General features: G+C 39.4%; 1 protein-coding gene across 1 annotated transcript; it reads left to right on the forward strand.

Moving 5' to 3' along the window:
- The first annotated feature begins 13,343 nt into the window (after positions 1–13,343).
- LOC108790172 (gamma-crystallin 1-like) lies at positions 13,344–18,261 on the forward strand. The gene is made up of 4 exons (XM_018560383.1): positions 13,344–13,390; positions 15,549–15,644; positions 17,607–17,853; positions 17,986–18,261. The coding sequence occupies exons 1-4, from the start codon at positions 13,344–13,346 to the stop codon at positions 18,259–18,261; spliced, it is 666 nt and encodes a 221-aa protein (XP_018415885.1).
- The last annotated feature ends 268 nt before the right edge of the window (positions 18,262–18,529 follow it).

The raw sequence follows: 18,529 nt of genomic DNA on the forward strand, positions 1-18,529 counted from the left end.
GCCCCCCCCCCCCCCCCCCGCAAGTGTTATCGTTTAGATTGGGGGACTCAAATAAAGTAGATTTTTTTTCCATGATCCTCGGTTCAGTTGGCTCCCTCCATGCTGCTAGATCGGTCCTGGCAGCCTCTTCTCCACTAGTCACTAGCAGGCTAAGGACCACCGACACGACCACATCTTATGCAGGTCCATTGACCTGCTTTAAATATGAGGACACCAAGGGACATTCCCTAGCCGGAGCAGAGGGGGTGTCGGGACTCGAGCCGCGGTCCGGTCCTGGCTGGGCCGTCTGATGCAGGGACACGGCACCCGGTGACAAGGCGGCCCGGCGGGGCACGCCCACCAGTGACGAGGCGGCCCGGCGGGGCACGCCCACCAGTGACGAGGCGGCCCGGCGGGGCACGCCCACCTATGACGAGGAGGCCCGGCAGGGCACGCCCACCTGTGACGCGACGGGCTGGTGGGACACGCCCCTGTGCGTCAGGACGCCGCCCAGTGATGTCACTAGGGCTATAAAAGGAGGCACAGCACTCCCAGTCATTGCTGAGTGCTCTTCAGCCTGTGTGCTTCAGGTCTGTTCTGTTCCCTGCTGTGTTCTGCATTATATTTGACCCCTGGCTTGTACCTGACTATTCTCTGGATCCTGCTCTTGCTCTTAGTATTTACCTGGCTTCTGACCCCGGCTTGTCCTTGACTATTCTCTGGATTCTGATTTGGCTATACTCCCCCTCTCTGGCTTCTGACCTTGGCTTGTCTCTGACCACTCGCTGGATCCTGCTGGCTACTAGTATTGCCTCCTTGGTTGTTAACCTAACTTGCCTTGTTTCCCACAGTGCTTGATTCCACTCAGCGGCCTCCCAGGATTTCATACCGGCGCCCGTGCTGCTCTTGCCTGTGCCCCCTGTTACACTTCAGGGTTCCACAGACGGAACCGCAAGGGAGGTCCTCCTTATCACTTCGGGCCCGCACCACGGTACGTGACAGGGGGAAAGAGGTGAGTGCCAAACGCTGTGTGACAGAGGATCAAGTGAGTAAAACTGATTTCTTTGAGCCTCCTAGACAAAACAAGGACTTTACCCTTGCAGTACGGGATCAGTCCCATTGCAAAAGTATGTTTGTAGTTTTCCCAGAGTTCTTCTTTTGGTTTGAGAAACCTTTTTTTATATAACCATTTATAAATCTCAGCTACACATAAGGTATACTGTACAGTTATATTGTATCTTCCGTATAAAAACCTTTACAGAAGTTTACATAGTTATATGAATATGAGATGACCTTTAGGTTTATTTTTGTTTTGAAAATTGGTTGTCTTTGCTTTACATAGTTTCATGTATGGACATGTCAGCAGAAGCTCTGTTGTATCTTATACAAGCACCCCCCTGAAGGAATACACTAGCAACATAGAAAATCAGTTTTAATGTCTTATTCATTCCTTTTTCAGATAATGTCAAACTTTTTAGAACAGTTTGTTGTCATGGGAGAAACATTGAGGCTACAATAGCTGAACATGCTCATTGCTTGGTTGTGATACTCATCTTCTTGTTCTAATACCATAGTTCTGACTTTTTCCCAACATTCCTGGTCTGCATACTTAATATGTACCAGCACCTTAAAGAAGAACTCTGGGGGAAAATCTTCTTAACCCTTGCAGTGCAGGCTACCCACTCACTGCAAGGGGTAAGCGCTTATTTTTGTGCAGGAGCTACTCATGCAATCCACACAGCCAGCTTGCTGTTAGAGCGGTCCCCCTCCACTCCAGTGGTCTAAGGTCCCATATGTCATCATGTCCAATACACTGTGTACTGAATGTGAGGACACTGAGGCACATACCATCGCTGGAGCAGAGGAGAAGGTAAGCTGGAGGGAACGCTCTAACAGCAAGCCAGCTGCGAGTTTTCAGTGAGTATAACTTTATTATTTTTGCACCTAAATGAAAATGAGCACTTAACCCTTGCAGTGCATGAGGTAGCCCCACTGCAAGGGTTAAGACTGTTGTTTACCAGAGTTCTTCTTTAAATATCAATGTACTAAAACATCAGTATAACAGAGAGACAACTAGAATTGTTTAGAAAGTGTTCATCAGTGTCAGCCCCCATGTATCTCTTATAACAGATCTACTTGATTTTGGCAGATACAACTCTTGTAATGAAGGCTGTAATGAGGCTGCAAAGCTTGTGCTGCCTGCCTACTACCATGATCAAAAATGTAAACACCAATCAGGGCTAATCTATAGGGAAGAATATTGTAAGGAGATTATTTTAACCATATATAACGGTTATTACCATTAGATTTAAAAAAAAGGTTTGGATACAAATACACAAAAGTTAGACAACATGTAAGATTGTTCATGCTGTTTTGCACCTGCTCACAAATTTAGATCGGATCAAAAGGTCTGTACTTATATCTGCCGCCTGGCCTGATTATACAGAGTATACTCTCAGAGATAGAATGAATTCACGCTGACACGAGTCAGTGTAAGGTACTTCTGTTCTTATTCTTCTGCTTTTCATGGTTTTATTTAAGCAGTTGAACGTGTATATTTAAGCATAGCATTGCAGAAAAGCATTTTAGTTTATGTATTCTAGCTTATCATTGGTTAGATCCATTTATGCATAACTTCCTGCCAAGATGTTTCTATCTTTCGTCTTGGGTGTTGTCTGAAGAGGAGGCGCCATCTTAGTTCCTATTTCTAGTGCGTACTTCGGATATGATGGGGAGGGGGTGCTTGAGCACCAATTTCTGAGTAAGGTTTTGAGCAAGGTAAACAAGAGCAGAAAGCAAATTAACATATATATTACAATTGATCTATTGAGATAGGCATTTTGTCATAATCATACTTAACCAGTTCCATTACAATGCCATTGTCCAATGCAACCCCTATGTCAGGTAAAAATTATTTTTATTAATAATGCATGTCTTGATATTATATGTTTATAAATTTTTAATTTCTAACTAAAAAGCAAAATACTGCCTAATTAATACATATTTTGTTTATCTAAAGCACCATGGACCATTCCGTCTAAAGATCTATGAGAGGAAAGACTTCGAAGGACAGATGATGGAGTTCACTGAAGATTGTCCTCTTGTCTATGAGCAGTTTCGATTCCATGAAATCCACTCATGTAATGTGCTTGATGGCCACTGGATGTTTTATGATGAGCCCAGCTACAGAGGACGTCAGTATTATCTGAGACCTGGAGTGTACAAGAGATACACTTAGTGGGAAGCCAGAATGTACCCCAGAATTGGTTCATTCAGAAGAGTACAATATTAGAAATACAAAGCTTATATTGGATCATGATGCTACTCTGATAATAAAAAGTATATGTTCACTTTTGTTGTTGTTCAATTAATGCATTTACCCAATAACACACCTAATTCATATTGCTTACTGGAAGGATTTAGCAGTGAAGGAAAGTGTAAATATATTATTATTAGTGCTCATTTTCATCAAAGTGTAAGCAAAATATTAATTTTAGCCTGTTAATCAGATCTTACAACCAGATTTATGAGATAAACATTGAGGAACATTGATTCTTTCCAACTAGGACTTGTGCATACAGCTCTACAATACTCCCTTCTACTATGCATCTGGTAAGTGTAATGACTCTTTCTTTATATTATAAATTGCATAGACTGTTTATACTGAACATCCTATGGCCCCTGCGCTCTACAAGATTCCCCCTGCACTTACAAAAAAAGTAATTCTCTAAAGAAGCAGGCTAATGCTGCGGATGCTTTAGATATGAAGTTCCACATTTCTGGCCCATTTGGTGGAAACCTCATTCATTGATGCCAGAATTATGACTGATAGGGAAAGTGTTAATGTCACTGCTACTTATTCCAATCAGTTTTCCATACAACATAGTAATTTTGTTAGGGAATTCACCTGGGTATATACAGGTGAAACTCGAATAATTAGAATATCGTGCAACGTTCATTTATTTCACTAATGCAACTTAAAAGGTGAAACTAATATATGAGATAGACTCATTACATGCAAAGCAAGATAATTCAAGCTGTGATTTGTCATAATTGTGATGATTATGGCTTACCGCTCATGAAAACCCCAAGAACCCCAAATCCACAACCTCAAAAAAGTAGATTATAACATGCAATCAATAAAACAAGGATTGTACATAGAACAATATCAGACATCTGAAAAGTACAAGCATGCATATGTACTCAGTACTTGGTTTGGGCCCCTTTTGCAGCACTTACTGCAATTACTTTTGCACGATATTCTAATTATTCGAGTTTCATCTGTATGTCTGGAACATCAACTGAGGTCAGGCCACTGAACCTATCTAGTGTATCTACAGTGAATCTCTATTTCAAACACCACTGTATGGAATCCTCTATACCTGCTTGCTTCTGCCTATGAAATAGCATCAGTGCGGATGTTTCTTCCAACAGCTGCATTAAAACTACTCTTCTGGGAAATAAGGTAAAAAGTATGATTCACCCAAAAGTGATATTTTAGTTATAGGTGGGTCAGTCACTGGTTGCTTATATGTTTAGAATACTTAAAAAGATTCCCATGCCCTAGTTCCCAGCTTTGTTAGCTTTCACCAAGGAGTCTTCGAAAACTATAAGAAATTGTTAGGTGATTTAATTGCAAAATGCAGGTAAACCTCCGAGTATTTGCTCAGTCCAAAAAAAATTATGTTTTTCTAAAAGTAGGGATGTCCCAATACCATTTTTTCAAGATCAAGTACAAGTACTTTCCCTCAGGTCAATACCAATTTCTGATACTTTTTCTTAAAGGGACATGTGGCATTTTTTCTAAAACAATACAGATTTTAGGGGAGTTGGCAGTTTCTTTATAATTATGAAGAACTGTAACTCAACCTATAATTATACTTGTCCTGATACAAAAAAGAATTCTAACCAAAACCGTATTTTACCGTGCTATGAAGTGCTTGTCATTGGTCACCGTGGTTGCAATTTCTGAGTGACATTCAAAATCCATAGCGCAGGGCTGCACTGGTCGGCAGTAAGAGGTACAGAAAGTACACCCATACTGACGGAGGGGAAGGATGGTTCACCAAAAGGTAGTGAACTTACCCTTTAATGTGCATTGTGCATTTTACAGAGTGCTGTTGCCCCACTACAACAATATGGCACACAGTGCAATGAGGGCAGCACTCAGCACACACACACACACACGTGTATTTGTATGCAGATGTTGGGGGCAAGGTTGGTTTTTATTTAAATTTGTATTTATTCTATTATTTTAATTTTTTTACATTTTTAGCACTCTTTTATTTTTATTTTATTATTTTCAATTTTTTATTATTTTGTTTTTTTAACCTGTTTAGCACTTTTACATTTTTTTACCTTTTTTATTTTTATTTTGTTTTGTACTTTTAATTTTTTAATCTTCTTTACCTTTTTAATTTTAATTTGATTATTTTGTATTTTTTTATTTTTCTTCAATTAACTTCATTCATATGTGGACAGGAAAAATAGAGAAAAGCAGGGCTTCTAAAGTGTCCATCAATACGAAATGTCCACCAAACATACATGATTTTGTATAAACAATAGATTTTTATTACATTAAGATAAACATAATGTAAAAACTTGGTTACATTCGAAATGTCATCGGCATGATACAATGGTCATTAAAATCAAGCTACCTCCTTTTGGTACCCACACGTGTGTAAATATATATCATACTCATATATCATAGACTCCTTATTAGTCCTAAACCATGTATTAATGGTATAATCCACTGTGGGCCCAGTCTCCGACGTGTTGCGCACTTGTATGTGCTTCATCAGGAAGGTTGGAGGTATTCTAAAACATTCTATCAAAATAGGTTTAAGTATAATAATCTCCAAAACCAATATTCTTAATGAAAATAGCAAACAATAATAATAAAAAACCCACTTCATGCTCACAAAGATGGCTGGATCCTTAGTCTCACACACTCGCAATCACCAAACAGGTGAACCGGTGGGAGGTATCTGGGGACAAGCAGGACTAAGAAGATGAAAAAGTGGTCATAAATTCCAAAAATTCAGAGAAAAAAAGCATAGGAATAAATAGATAGATTTCTATTGGCTATTACAATTTGCAATAGCCAATGGCAGACTAGCTATTGCACAGGTCCACTGCTGCTGTCAATCAGCAGAGGTGGACCTGAAGTTCTCCATCAGGCCCTCCTCGGCAGATTGACAGCAGCAGAGGGTGGTGCAATAGCCAGCTTGCTATTGGCTATTGCAAATTAAAATAGCCAATAGCAATCTAGCTATTCATTCCTATGCTGTTTTTTTTTTATTCTGGTGGCAGCAGCTGTCAGAATACTAAACAAAAAACAGCAGATAGCAAGGGAAGCATATCTGCCATAATTTCAAGGGGGTGCTCTCCATGTGGATGGGGGGGGGGCACCTCCCTGAAATGAGAAGGGCACCTCCCTGAAATAACTTTTTTTCAGGTTGGGATGCCTGAAGTTGAGTTAAGGCTATATGGCCATTTAGATGAGATATTAGTGCCCGGAGTATGGAGTGGTCTAAAGATAAGTACAATTATATAATTTGTAATATGAGAGCAAGTATGCTGTTTTATTATGAATTATTGTGACCTATGGATCTTATTACAATTATATATTAAAGTGTATACTTTTAAATAAATTATTCAATAAGTGGGACTCAGCAAGTCTCTCTACGTTTGTTTCTGCATAGTTGGTTTAACTCTGCCATGGGCAGCTGCTTCAGATTCTGTCTGCTCCAAGTTTGATAAGTTCCCCCCTACATGTACTGTAGAAAGTGTTAATTCTGTGGTAAAACTTTAGTTACTGTTTCATGGACAAAATGTATTAATGTGAGAAGGAACCTTGCAGTTAAATCATAGAAAAAAGAAAAAGAGAGCATAAAACTAAGCAGGAAAGCATTCTATTAAAAACTTCCAGCAGGCTTTTGTCATTCACGTGGCTGTCTGTTTTATGTACAGAACAAAAGGAAATTCCTGTACCATTTCATTGATTCACTGACTTAATCCTCTCCTCTGTTCTGCATAAAGGGAACAAAATGCAACTTTCAGCAACTAGACATGGACAATGAACTGTTAACATTTAATATAAAAAAATGAAATACAAAAGAGAACAAAAATATATACATTTTACACACTGGACAAAAACAGGGTTATTTCACTAATTTAACTTTTAACTAATCTCATAAGTAGGAAGTTATGGTTACCATCCAGGTTAGACTTCAAACTTGCATGTCTGCAAAATGTTCTTAGCCTGAAATGAAAACTAATGCAGCCCCCAAATCTCTAATTGTAAGCTATGATATAATAAATCGTGTTCTTGAAAAAAATAAACCTTAGTATATAATGTGTATGGGGGTATTTGACCCCTGCTTTAGTGAATGAGTAGGGGTACAACTACCCCTTACTCATTCACAAGGGGGGGCGACATCTGGGTGCCCACTTTATGAAAGGGGCACCCAGATGAAGATGAGACCCCTACCCGCAGACCCCCACAACCACTTGGCCAGGGTTGTGGGGAAGAGACCCTTATCCCAGATGGCATTGGGGTCCCCCCCAGAAAAGCACCTTCCCAATGCCGAGAGCAGGTAGCCTGGTATGGCGCAAGGAGGGCGGAGCACTTCATCATCCCCCCTTTCCTGCCCTGCCAGGCCAGTGCCTGGATTAAGGATTAAGGCTCTGCTATGGAATTTTAGGGGGGGGCACTTTTTTTCTTCATTTTTGGGCATAGGGGACCTAAAGGGTCCGATATGACTTTTTGGGGGAACCCTATGTATTTTTTTTCTTTAACTCGGTGTCCCTCCTAGTATTCCTACCTAAAGGGTCTGGTATGGCTTGGAAATTAGACCCCACTCCATTTTAATGTTTCTATTTGTTTACAATTTGCGGGAAGGAGGGTCTGCTTCGGAGCATTTGGGTGAGTACGAGTACTCACTCAAATACTCGGTATCGGCACCAATACGGATATCAGTATCAATGCATCCCTACCTTTTATCATTTACATTTTGAATATAATGAGACAATAGAGCAGGTCCAATTGTTGGTGCAGCAGGGTTACTGTCAGATATGATTTTCTTGTACCTTGTTACCAATAAAATTACTATTTTGGACATCTTGCCTCTCTGAAAATAATTTTTTGGTGCTCCTTTACCTCATTTTATTAGATCAAGATGCAAAAACACCATCTGGAGCTGTTTCTCCACCTGACCAGCTTAATTATATATTGCAACCATCAGATATAGAAAAGGAAATCATTACCTGCCACTCATGAGTCACAGCTAACATCTATTCTGATCTAGTGGCACCATATTTAAAAATTAGAATTTAGAAAATATTTTTTCTAGAGACAGAATTACAGAAGAGCTTATGTAGCACCCCTCCTATTGGGATGGTGTGAAATGACCCCCTAAGCAGTGTGGCAGGCTAACATTTAAATCTCAGTGTCAGGACTTTGGCTTATGTTAAGGCAAAAGATAACTTCAGTTCCAGTCACCGTAGTCTTTTTTACCTTGTATTGATGAAACTCAATTCAGAAAAGAGAGTTTAAGGGTTACCTGAAAAAAAAACGCAAAAATAGGGCAGGCATTCTGGAGTAACAGTGATAAGACTCTTTAGAGGCAGCCTCTAAGTAATTACTGGCCCTGTAAGAACAGTCATAGTCTTTCTGAAGTTGCAGTAGATCTACTAAATCTGGTTCTTGAGCCTTTTAGAATAGTTACCTTGATGTGTGGACAATGAATCGAATTTCTGAATTACATTCGGCTTGTCCCGAATGCGATTCCAGTCTGGGAGCCATATATATTACTAAAGCTAAGGCTCCCAGACCCGAATGGCATTCGGGACATGCCAAAATTATTTCGGAAATTCGGATCCCGAATCCCATTCGGGTCTAGGAGCCCCAGCTTTAGTATTATATGTACATACTGTATATAGCTCCCATGTTGCTGTAACAAAAATTAGTGTTCAGACCCATTCGGATGCATTAAACCTAAAAACGCATCTGATTGGCCAGAAAAGTCACATGTCCGATTCACGTTCGTTCTTGAATGAAATTTGGAAGGGATCCAAAATTCGGAAATGGAAATTCGGATTTGGACACATCCGGATGCATTGGGATTCGGAAATTCGGATATGTCCGAATGTCCGTACCGCGGAAAAATTGTCTGAATTTTGATGCGGAACGAAATGAATCGCACATGTCTAAATGTTATCTTCTCATGATTATTGTTATACAGGATTTATATAGCGCCAACAGTTTGCACAGCCTTAACTTACCTTTATATTTGTCTTTAAATATATGAAAACATAATATTACAAAATGAAATATAGATGATCTGATTGCCTTTGCCTATATAAAAAATTAGAAAGGAATATACAAAAAATATATACTGTAGACAAATGATAGGTTCTTTTGTACCAGAATTTGAAGGATAAAATGTGTCCATTTGTATGTCTTTCAGAGTTGTGAGTATACAAAATAATAAAGTGGGGGAAAAAACTTGACAGTTATTATCTATAAAAGAACTAATCTTATATCTCTATAGGTACATGGCCAAATAGAAGATTAAAACTAAAGCCCGGCATGCAGGGTACTTCTCTCAAAATACAGCTGGCAAAAGTGCATAAAGGAAGGGTTCGAATGGTTCTGAACATTATCTTAAAATGAGAAATAAGTCCTTTTGTTTTAGAGATATGTGATGGAAATTAGACATGTAGATACCTTGTGTTTTAAAAAGGCTCAATTGTACATCTCAAAAATCATGCATAATACACAGTACACAGCTAAACATGATAATCCTGCGGTTATGACCACATAATGGCTTAAAAATGTGATTGCATGATAAAGATGTTTTTCAAACCAGGAACACTAGATGGAGCCATTGCAACATAGAGTGGGATACAGTTGTTAGTGTTGGACAAAAGTGAAAATTGTGAAATTTCATAAGAGGGACAAAGGCCAACCCATTATTTAAAATCTCCTTCTTGACTTAAATTGGTATTCTTTAAAATGTAATTTGCTGTGTTTGCTAAATAAGCACCACATATTTTCAGGTCTGCCTATTGTAAACTTTTTGTTATTTCTCAGAGCGGGAGAGGAATATAAAGAGAAACTAGAATACCTTCCAGATGGATATATGAAAGCCTTTTGGTTAAATAACTATTTCTGAGGTTAGCACAATAGTGACATTTCTTGTTCACATAGAGGCTGATTAACTAAAGGAAAAAACTGTATATTCCCTGGAGCTCTGATGTACTAAGTATATACCTTTATATATAATTGGGGCTGGTCATCAAGGTCATGTAACCAAAATTAGTAAGAGCAAAAAAAAAGGGGGGTAACAGTGTTCCAAGTAGGAAGCGCTGTAAGAAGTGGTTACTGAATAGACCGAGACCAGTAATTTCTTATAAAAGTATAAACTTTATTAAGATACAGAAACATCAATACCCAATAACACCGCTTCTCAATAGTTTCGTAAAAGAACAAGCTGTTCATAGCACTCATACATTCATTCATTCATCCTATGGACCCCACAATCTACGGCAAAAAAATATTTAAGGTTCAAAGGAGGGAATACTCCCAATTCAACACCTGGTTCCTATCGGTAATTATGCCCCTACTAGGCGATGATGTTGGATCACAGAAATGAATGTTACAGATCTACTCTGAGATGTAACCGTAACCAGTTTTTCTTGCAAGTGATACATCCGATAATATAATAGGTGAAATCTGTTTGTTGATTATTGAAGAAAGGAAGTCTCTATGATTAATGCGGCTTGAGGATGATATAATCCACTGAGATCGTGTATATATTCATTAGCCTCCGTGTGCCGACACCTTTCGTAGATCTGTTTTCTAAGAAGTATCATTCACTTTACTTTCTGAGTTATTCAAACTTTCCCATATCAGTAAATTCCTCCTGATGTTAGATGTATTCAAGGGGGAGACCTGTGCAAGACCATTTAGTACTATTTGGTGATCAGCTGTACTCACAGTTAGTTGTCTCGTACCCCACCTTTGTGGATCTGGGAAGTCCTGTGGTTCACCACTGCCGCCGGTAATTAATTTATCTGTGGCTACTTTAGATCCCAGGGTCCGCGGATACTTCGGGGAGGTTTTTTGGGGAGTTTCGATCTAGTTCATAGCTCAGAGGGCATGTAGTTTTCCATCATAGTTGTTAGGGGATCAAAAAAAATCCGTAAGGAAGCTGCCGTCTGTGCCGGTCACATAGTGTTTGTATCATACACTCAAGGGTAGACCCGTTTTGCCCCGCCCATCGGAGCTTCGTCAGAACCTTCTGTTCTGTTTAGCCACGGATAAATTAATTACCGGCGGCAGTGCTGAACCACAGGAATTCCCATATCCACAAAGGTGGAGCCAGCTTCCTGATCAATCATATCTCAATGCTGTTTGGCTGGCTCAATTCTGATTGGCTGGGAAACCGGCTTCCCAGCCAATCAGTATTGAGCCGGCCAAACAGCATGGCGGCTGGTAATGACCTGCCTCACCACTACTGATTGGCCCGGGAAGCCGGCTTCCCGGCCAATCAGCAATGGGCTGGCTAATCAGCATGGAGCCGGCTTCTCTGAGAATCAGGAGGCTGGGCGGTGTGTAATGACCCAATGCCCGGCTTACTAATTGGCCGGGAAGGCGGCTCCATTCTCCCAGAAGTACAGGTATTGGTATTCAGTATCGGCGAGTACCCAAAGATAAATATCGGTTCTCGAACTCGATACCAAAAATTCGGTATCGGTGCATCCCTAGTTTTTACATTTAGTAGTAGGTGAGTACCACTTTGCAAATGTTGACTGTTACAGCTATCTGTAAATGCATGAAAATATGTCTTTTGAGCGCAAAGTATTCTTGTGATTTTTTAAAATCTTTTTACATAAGATGAAATGATGGACATTTAAACCAACTCTGTAACCTGTAAATATCTAACTCGTATGTACCTGAACATAAGTCATTTTGTGTCAGGCATTTCAAATGCAAAGATAGCACATTTTGATTGTGAAAGTGAACAACATGTATTTGTCAAATAAAGACACTGAGCAAAAGCATGTAAAGCTCTGGTGAGTGCTTTTTTGTAAGCATACATTAACAAAGGCAACTCACAAAAAGAACACAGTAATGAATACAGCTATACTATACATTTTACTTAGCAAACAGAAAATGTTGCTTCTTTAAAGATCTGCTGAATCCAGCAAATGGGCAATGTATATAAAGCACATATAAATCTCACTCACAAGCACCTAGCTCCAATAGAACAACTCAGTCCATCATGGGAAAGGTAAGACTTGTTGGAAATCATTCCAACTGATTGATGAAATATATACTTTATATGAACTATGAACTATACGTTATGAACTATACAGTTTTAAAGCTGAATACTAATCTTTCGTAGCATAAATAATACCCATGTCCTTGGCTGGTCACACTATTTTAACGTTTGTTAGCGGCTTTGGAGCTTTCATCCTGAGCTATCTACCAGCCATGGTTTTTATTTATTTCCCAGTTTTGAGAAGCCAAATTATTTAGGTTGTTGTAAAAAATCCAAACAGAAATTAAAATGGCTTTAATTTGGATCTGCAGTGGTGTGAAAAAAATGCTGTTGCGTGGGCATCAGTGGGAGAAAGAAATGATGTTGCATTGGTAGTGTCAGCCTGAGGAGGACTGCCTTTGGCTATGTGATGAAGGAGGAAAAGACAATTGGGAGTGGGGGGTGGGGTGGTTCTCTGTGGGGGACATTGAACTAAGGGGTCCTATGCGGCTCTATAAAAGGGAGGGGGGATGAAGGGATCTAAGGGAGGTGGTGGGCTGAAGAGCTATTCAAGGCTTAACTACTGATTGGCCCGGGAAGCCGGCTTCCCGGCCAATCAGCAATGGGCTGGCTAATCAGCATGGAGCCGGCTTCTCTGAGAATCAGGAGGCTGGGCGGTGTGTAATGACCCAATGCCCGGCTTACTAATTGGCCGGGAAGGCGGCTCCATTCTCCCAGAAGTACAGGTATTGGTATTCAGTATCGGCGAGTACCCAAAGATAAATATCGGTTCTCGAACTCGATACCAAAAATTCGGTATCGGTGCATCCCTAGTTTTTACATTTAGTAGTAGGTGAGTACCACTTTGCAAATGTTGACTGTTACAGCTATCTGTAAATGCATGAAAATATGTCTTTTGAGCGCAAAGTATTCTTGTGATTTTTTAAAATCTTTTTACATAAGATGAAATGATGGACATTTAAACCAACTCTGTAACCTGTAAATATCTAACTCGTATGTACCTGAACATAAGTCATTTTGTGTCAGGCATTTCAAATGCAAAGATAGCACATTTTGATTGTGAAAGTGAACAACATGTATTTGTCAAATAAAGACACTGAGCAAAAGCATGTAAAGCTCTGGTGAGTGCTTTTTTGTAAGCATACATTAACAAAGGCAACTCACAAAAAGAACACAGTAATGAATACAGCTATACTATACATTTTACTTAGCAAACAGAAAATGTTGCTTCTTTAAAGATCTGCTGAATCCAGCAAATGGGCAATGTATATAAAGCACATATAAATCTCACTCACAAGCACCTAGCTCCAATAGAACAACTCAGTCCATCATGGGAAAGGTAAGACTTGTTGGAAATCATTCCAACTGATTGATGAAATATATACTTTATATGAACTATGAACTATACGTTATGAACTATACAGTTTTAAAGCTGAATACTAATCTTTCGTAGCATAAATAATACCCATGTCCTTGGCTGGTCACACTATTTTAACGTTTGTTAGCGGCTTTGGAGCTTTCATCCTGAGCTATCTACCAGCCATGGTTTTTATTTATTTCCCAGTTTTGAGAAGCCAAATTATTTAGGTTGTTGTAAAAAATCCAAACAGAAATTAAAATGGCTTTAATTTGGATCTGCAGTGGTGTGAAAAAAATGCTGTTGCGTGGGCATCAGTGGGAGAAAGAAATGATGTTGCATTGGTAGTGTCAGCCTGAGGAGGACTGCCTTTGGCTATGTGATGAAGGAGGAAAAGACAATTGGGAGTGGGGGGTGGGGTGGTTCTCTGTGGGGGACATTGAACTAAGGGGTCCTATGCGGCTCTATAAAAGGGAGGGGGGATGAAGGGATCTAAGGGAGGTGGTGGGCTGAAGAGCTATTCAAGGCTTTCAAGAGTTGCTCACCCCACCCTCCATGTACTCACAATCCAGACCTCCTTTCATTGGCGTGCCTGCCCAGGAATGAAGGGCACTTCTACCTCTTCCTGTCTCTGGTCATGTGATCTGTCACATGACAAGGGGAGACAGGGCAGTCACTCCCCAGTCCTGCACCCGTATTGAGAGAAAGCAAGAACAGAATCCTCCCTCAAGCAGCTATCCCTGACAATGCGGTCACTCCTGTCAATAAGCAAGCAGCCAGAGAACTGATCACTGTCTCAGGAGAGCTGGTTACAAGGAAAAAAGCTGGCAATCCCTAGGTGAAAGCCAGCAAGTTTCCAGGTATGCCAATATTTTAGACTTGTTCCCTTTAAAACCTAAATGATGGCATGCGTATACTGTAGTAGCATGAAGCATAGGTGGATTAAAACCAGATTTGCTAATGAAAAAAATATACAAAGTTGTGAAATTCACAGTTCAGTCATAGTGTTTGGAGTCTTACTCAGTAAACTGGTGCAAAGAGATATTATGACCTGCAGAGTACAGTTAGGCTGCCTTTAAACCTTAGCAATTAAAAATACAGGCACAATATAACCACGCTCAGGGCAAAAAATCATCCATGTGCGTCAAATCACTCCATAAACGTCCACGGTCAGTTCTACGAAACTTACAAGTATATTTCAGTGTAGATGGTAGAAGGGAAGACCTCATGAATGAAGCACACAATCACAACAAGTTTTGTGGTATAGTTTCTGCTGACCCATTTTTACAGTAGTCCTTAATCTAAAAAGCAGGTAACCCCAGGTGTACCCTAGAATCCCAAAACACAAGGTGCTAGCTATATGGATGATAGATCAGCCACAAATTTGCTTTTGGACATTTTTGTAGCCACATCTATGAAATAATTATGATTTATTGCTATGGTTAACCCCATGTTGGAGTTTGGTCTTTCTTCCTTTGAATAATAAGTACCTGACTAAGCCAGGAGTTCGTGAGTTTAACCTAATTTCTAATTGATTTAGCTGACTGATAACAACCAGAAAATCTATTTCACTAGTTTTTTAATTTCATAGTTAATGCCACAGCATAATATTTAATTTTACAGAAATCACTGAGGCAAACATATGGTTTTTCACAGTATATTACGTTATAAGTGAAATCAAGTAGTATTAAATGCGTCCAACCATTTGGGGGGCAATAAGGTGCCTTATTGTCACACATATTGCCATTTTCTTCATAATAATAATAATTACTGGCCATGGGAAAGCAGGGGGCGCCAGTGACACTGAATTCACTGAATTATACAGCCTTATACTACTGACTCTTCACACTCCAGGGTTCTCCCAGCAGCTATAACAACCATGATTCTCTGGTATGCAGTCATCTTCTCTCCTTTCTTTGTAGGCTGTACTCTGGAGGCGGTGTAGCATTAGGTGAGATGCACTTTGCTATCAGGAGAGAAGATCTGAGGATCAGAGCCACCAGGAGACTAGGGGAAAAGTAAGGAGCCAGTTTCATGAGGCTGCAAGCTTCAGTGAAGCTCTGTGATTGGCTTCTTTCAGATTCATGACAGCTTAGTCTGTGGCATGGTGTTAACTGCTTTTCTCAAAGATGCAGTGGGCACAGAAGGATGCTATCTTCCTTTTTGCTGCTGGGCTCCCTAGCAGACTTTTGGGTAGTCAGTAATTCCTGGTCAGGCCACTCTGCGTGTGGGGACTAGGCAGGTACCTAAGTAACAAGGAACAAAAGAAAGCGCCTCCATAGTTTAAAAGAGTGATTTAATAATACAAACACGCAGTTCTAAGGCTGTACTTATAACAATTCAGTTGAATAAAAACCAGTAGAGTAGGATGAGAAGTCGGAACCTCTGGCAGGGAGATTCTGGAGTGATAGAATTCACCAGCGTCCTCTATCCCTGTGTTAGCAAAAGGTTTACGCGTTTCTGGGGCACGCCCCTTCATCAGAACCTATCATCATAGGTTCTGATAAAGACTCTACCTGCCATAGGTTCCGACTTCTCATCCTACTCTACTGTTTTTTATTGTTGTAAGTACAGCCTTAGAGCTGCGTGTTTTTATTATTAAATCACTCTTTTACACTATGGAGGCGCTTTCTTTTGTTCCTTGTTTCTTAGACTGGTGATCAATCTGGCCTATGGGAGCTGCCTCTTTCGTGCTTGCTGCATCCAATTGCTGGGCACCCTGTAATTGAAGACACCGGTATTTTTTTGTCAGGTACCTAAATAGCCTTAATGGTAATCCAGCTCTGGATCAGGATCATAGCTCCAGAACCTGCACTTTCAAGAAGTCACCAATTATATCCATATTTCCATTCTGATAGGTACCTTATCAGCTGGCTCACCACAATCAATTGTTTACAGTGTACTAAGTGTAGGCTAAATGCTAAATATATGGAAATACAGTGTCAAAAGGTAATGTTGGCCACACACACAGGAATTTGCTTTTCACACGATAGGATAATAAAAGTGAATATTCCCAAAATGTATTGTGTGAAAATTCTAACCTCTTTAGTAAATTAGTCTCAAAATCTGACTATCATGCAGTGTTGGCAGAATTAGCAGGCATATTTATAAAGCAGTGAACATGATATTCACCAAACATTCACTGTAAATCAACCACTGTAATTTAAAACACATGCACAGGGAAGATTCACCTGCAGTGAATATTTTGTTAATGTTATATTTACTGCTTTATAAAGAAAACCAAAAATAAAACAGGAGATTAAATACCAACACATTTGAAGTGTACATGTGGGAACTACATTGCGGACATTTGTAACTGCCTAACTTAGACAGATATACATCTCAGTGCTACCTTCTAAGAACAGAGATGGCACTTAAATACAAAAACACTATTTAAAGAATTCCATAAACACATGTAAAGATAAGTTACCTTTATTATTCTGCTATATTAAATAATAAATAAATCATACAATAGCCTAAATAATGATTATTTTAAAGGAATGGTCCTTCCATAAATGATTTGGCATAATACTGTAGATGATGGCTGGTGGACATAACCATTCAATGGCTTCTTACAGGTGTTGTAAACTTCACTTCAAGTTCACTGTTTCCTTATTCCTGTGTTTCTTCATGCCCACAATGGAGTTGTGGATGCTCCTTTCTACCTTGGGGTGTTTGAACACCTGTTATTTCTCAAGAATATATGAAATATCCAGCAGAAAATTTGAACACCCTCATAATGACCACAGCAGGATATGCAGACTTTGGAAATTATTCCAAGAGATATAATAAACTATCAGTTGGTTAAACTCACCAGCCTCTAGTGGAAACTGAAATATTACTTACATGCTCATATGTGTATGTTTAAAATATTAAAAAGGCTGAATTTATTTAACAAAGGCAAAAATCTGATGATCAATACTATAAATGACATTGTATCCTACACAGATTCACTGAAATGTTTACATTTTCTTTCTTTCACAGATCATCTTCTATGAAGACAAGAACTTTCAGGGCCGCTCCTATGAGTGCAGCGCTGACTGTTCTGACCTGTCCTCATATTTCAATCGTTGTAACTCCATCCGTGTAGAGAATGGTAACTGGATTCTCTATGAGCATGCTAACTACAAAGGCTATCAATACTACCTGAGAAGAGGAGACTATCCCGATTTCCAGCAGTGGATGGGCTTCAATGACTCCATCAGATCCTGCCACCTTACAACTCAAGTATGTGTATTCAGTGTTAACACATTAAATAATTAATTATATCCTTGCTGAAGTGGCTTGCTTTGCTTTCCATTTTTTAATTATCAATCTTCTCAACAAAACTGAACTTCTCCTTTTCCTTTTTTTTCACAGCACCGTGGTCCTTTTATCCTTAAATTGTATGAGAAAGAAGATTTCAAAGGTCAGATGATGGAGTTCACAGAAGACTGTCAATGTGTCTATGAGAAGTTCCGTTACCATGATATTCACTCCTGCAATATCCTTGATGGTCACTGGATGTTCTATGAGGAGCCAAACTACAAGGGACGTCAGTACTACCTGAAGCCTGGAGAGTACAGGAAATACACTAACTGGGGAGCCAACAGCTCCAGAGTTGGTTCTTTCAGGCGTGTCCAGCTTCTTTATTAAACAATACATAGCAGGTGCTTTGTTCAGGAATCCTCCATTAAATTTCCCTGCTAGAAACAAAAATGTGCCTTTTGTCTTATTTATATGTTTTCTATTTTATTTTTCATTTGAATCAAAAGCAAGGCTTTAAATATGTCTTAAAGTGTTGTATAATTTATAACTTAATTATGTGATTTGGAACATAAACTATATATTTTTGAGTATTTATTTAAATTTATAGATAGTTCATTTGCTGTCTAAAAACGACCATTATTTTATTCAAAGGCGG

This window comes from Nanorana parkeri, unplaced genomic scaffold, assembly GCF_000935625.1.
Source record: "Nanorana parkeri isolate BGI_ZX_2015 unplaced genomic scaffold, ASM93562v1 scaffold453, whole genome shotgun sequence".
NCBI lineage: Eukaryota > Metazoa > Chordata > Amphibia > Anura > Dicroglossidae > Nanorana > Nanorana parkeri.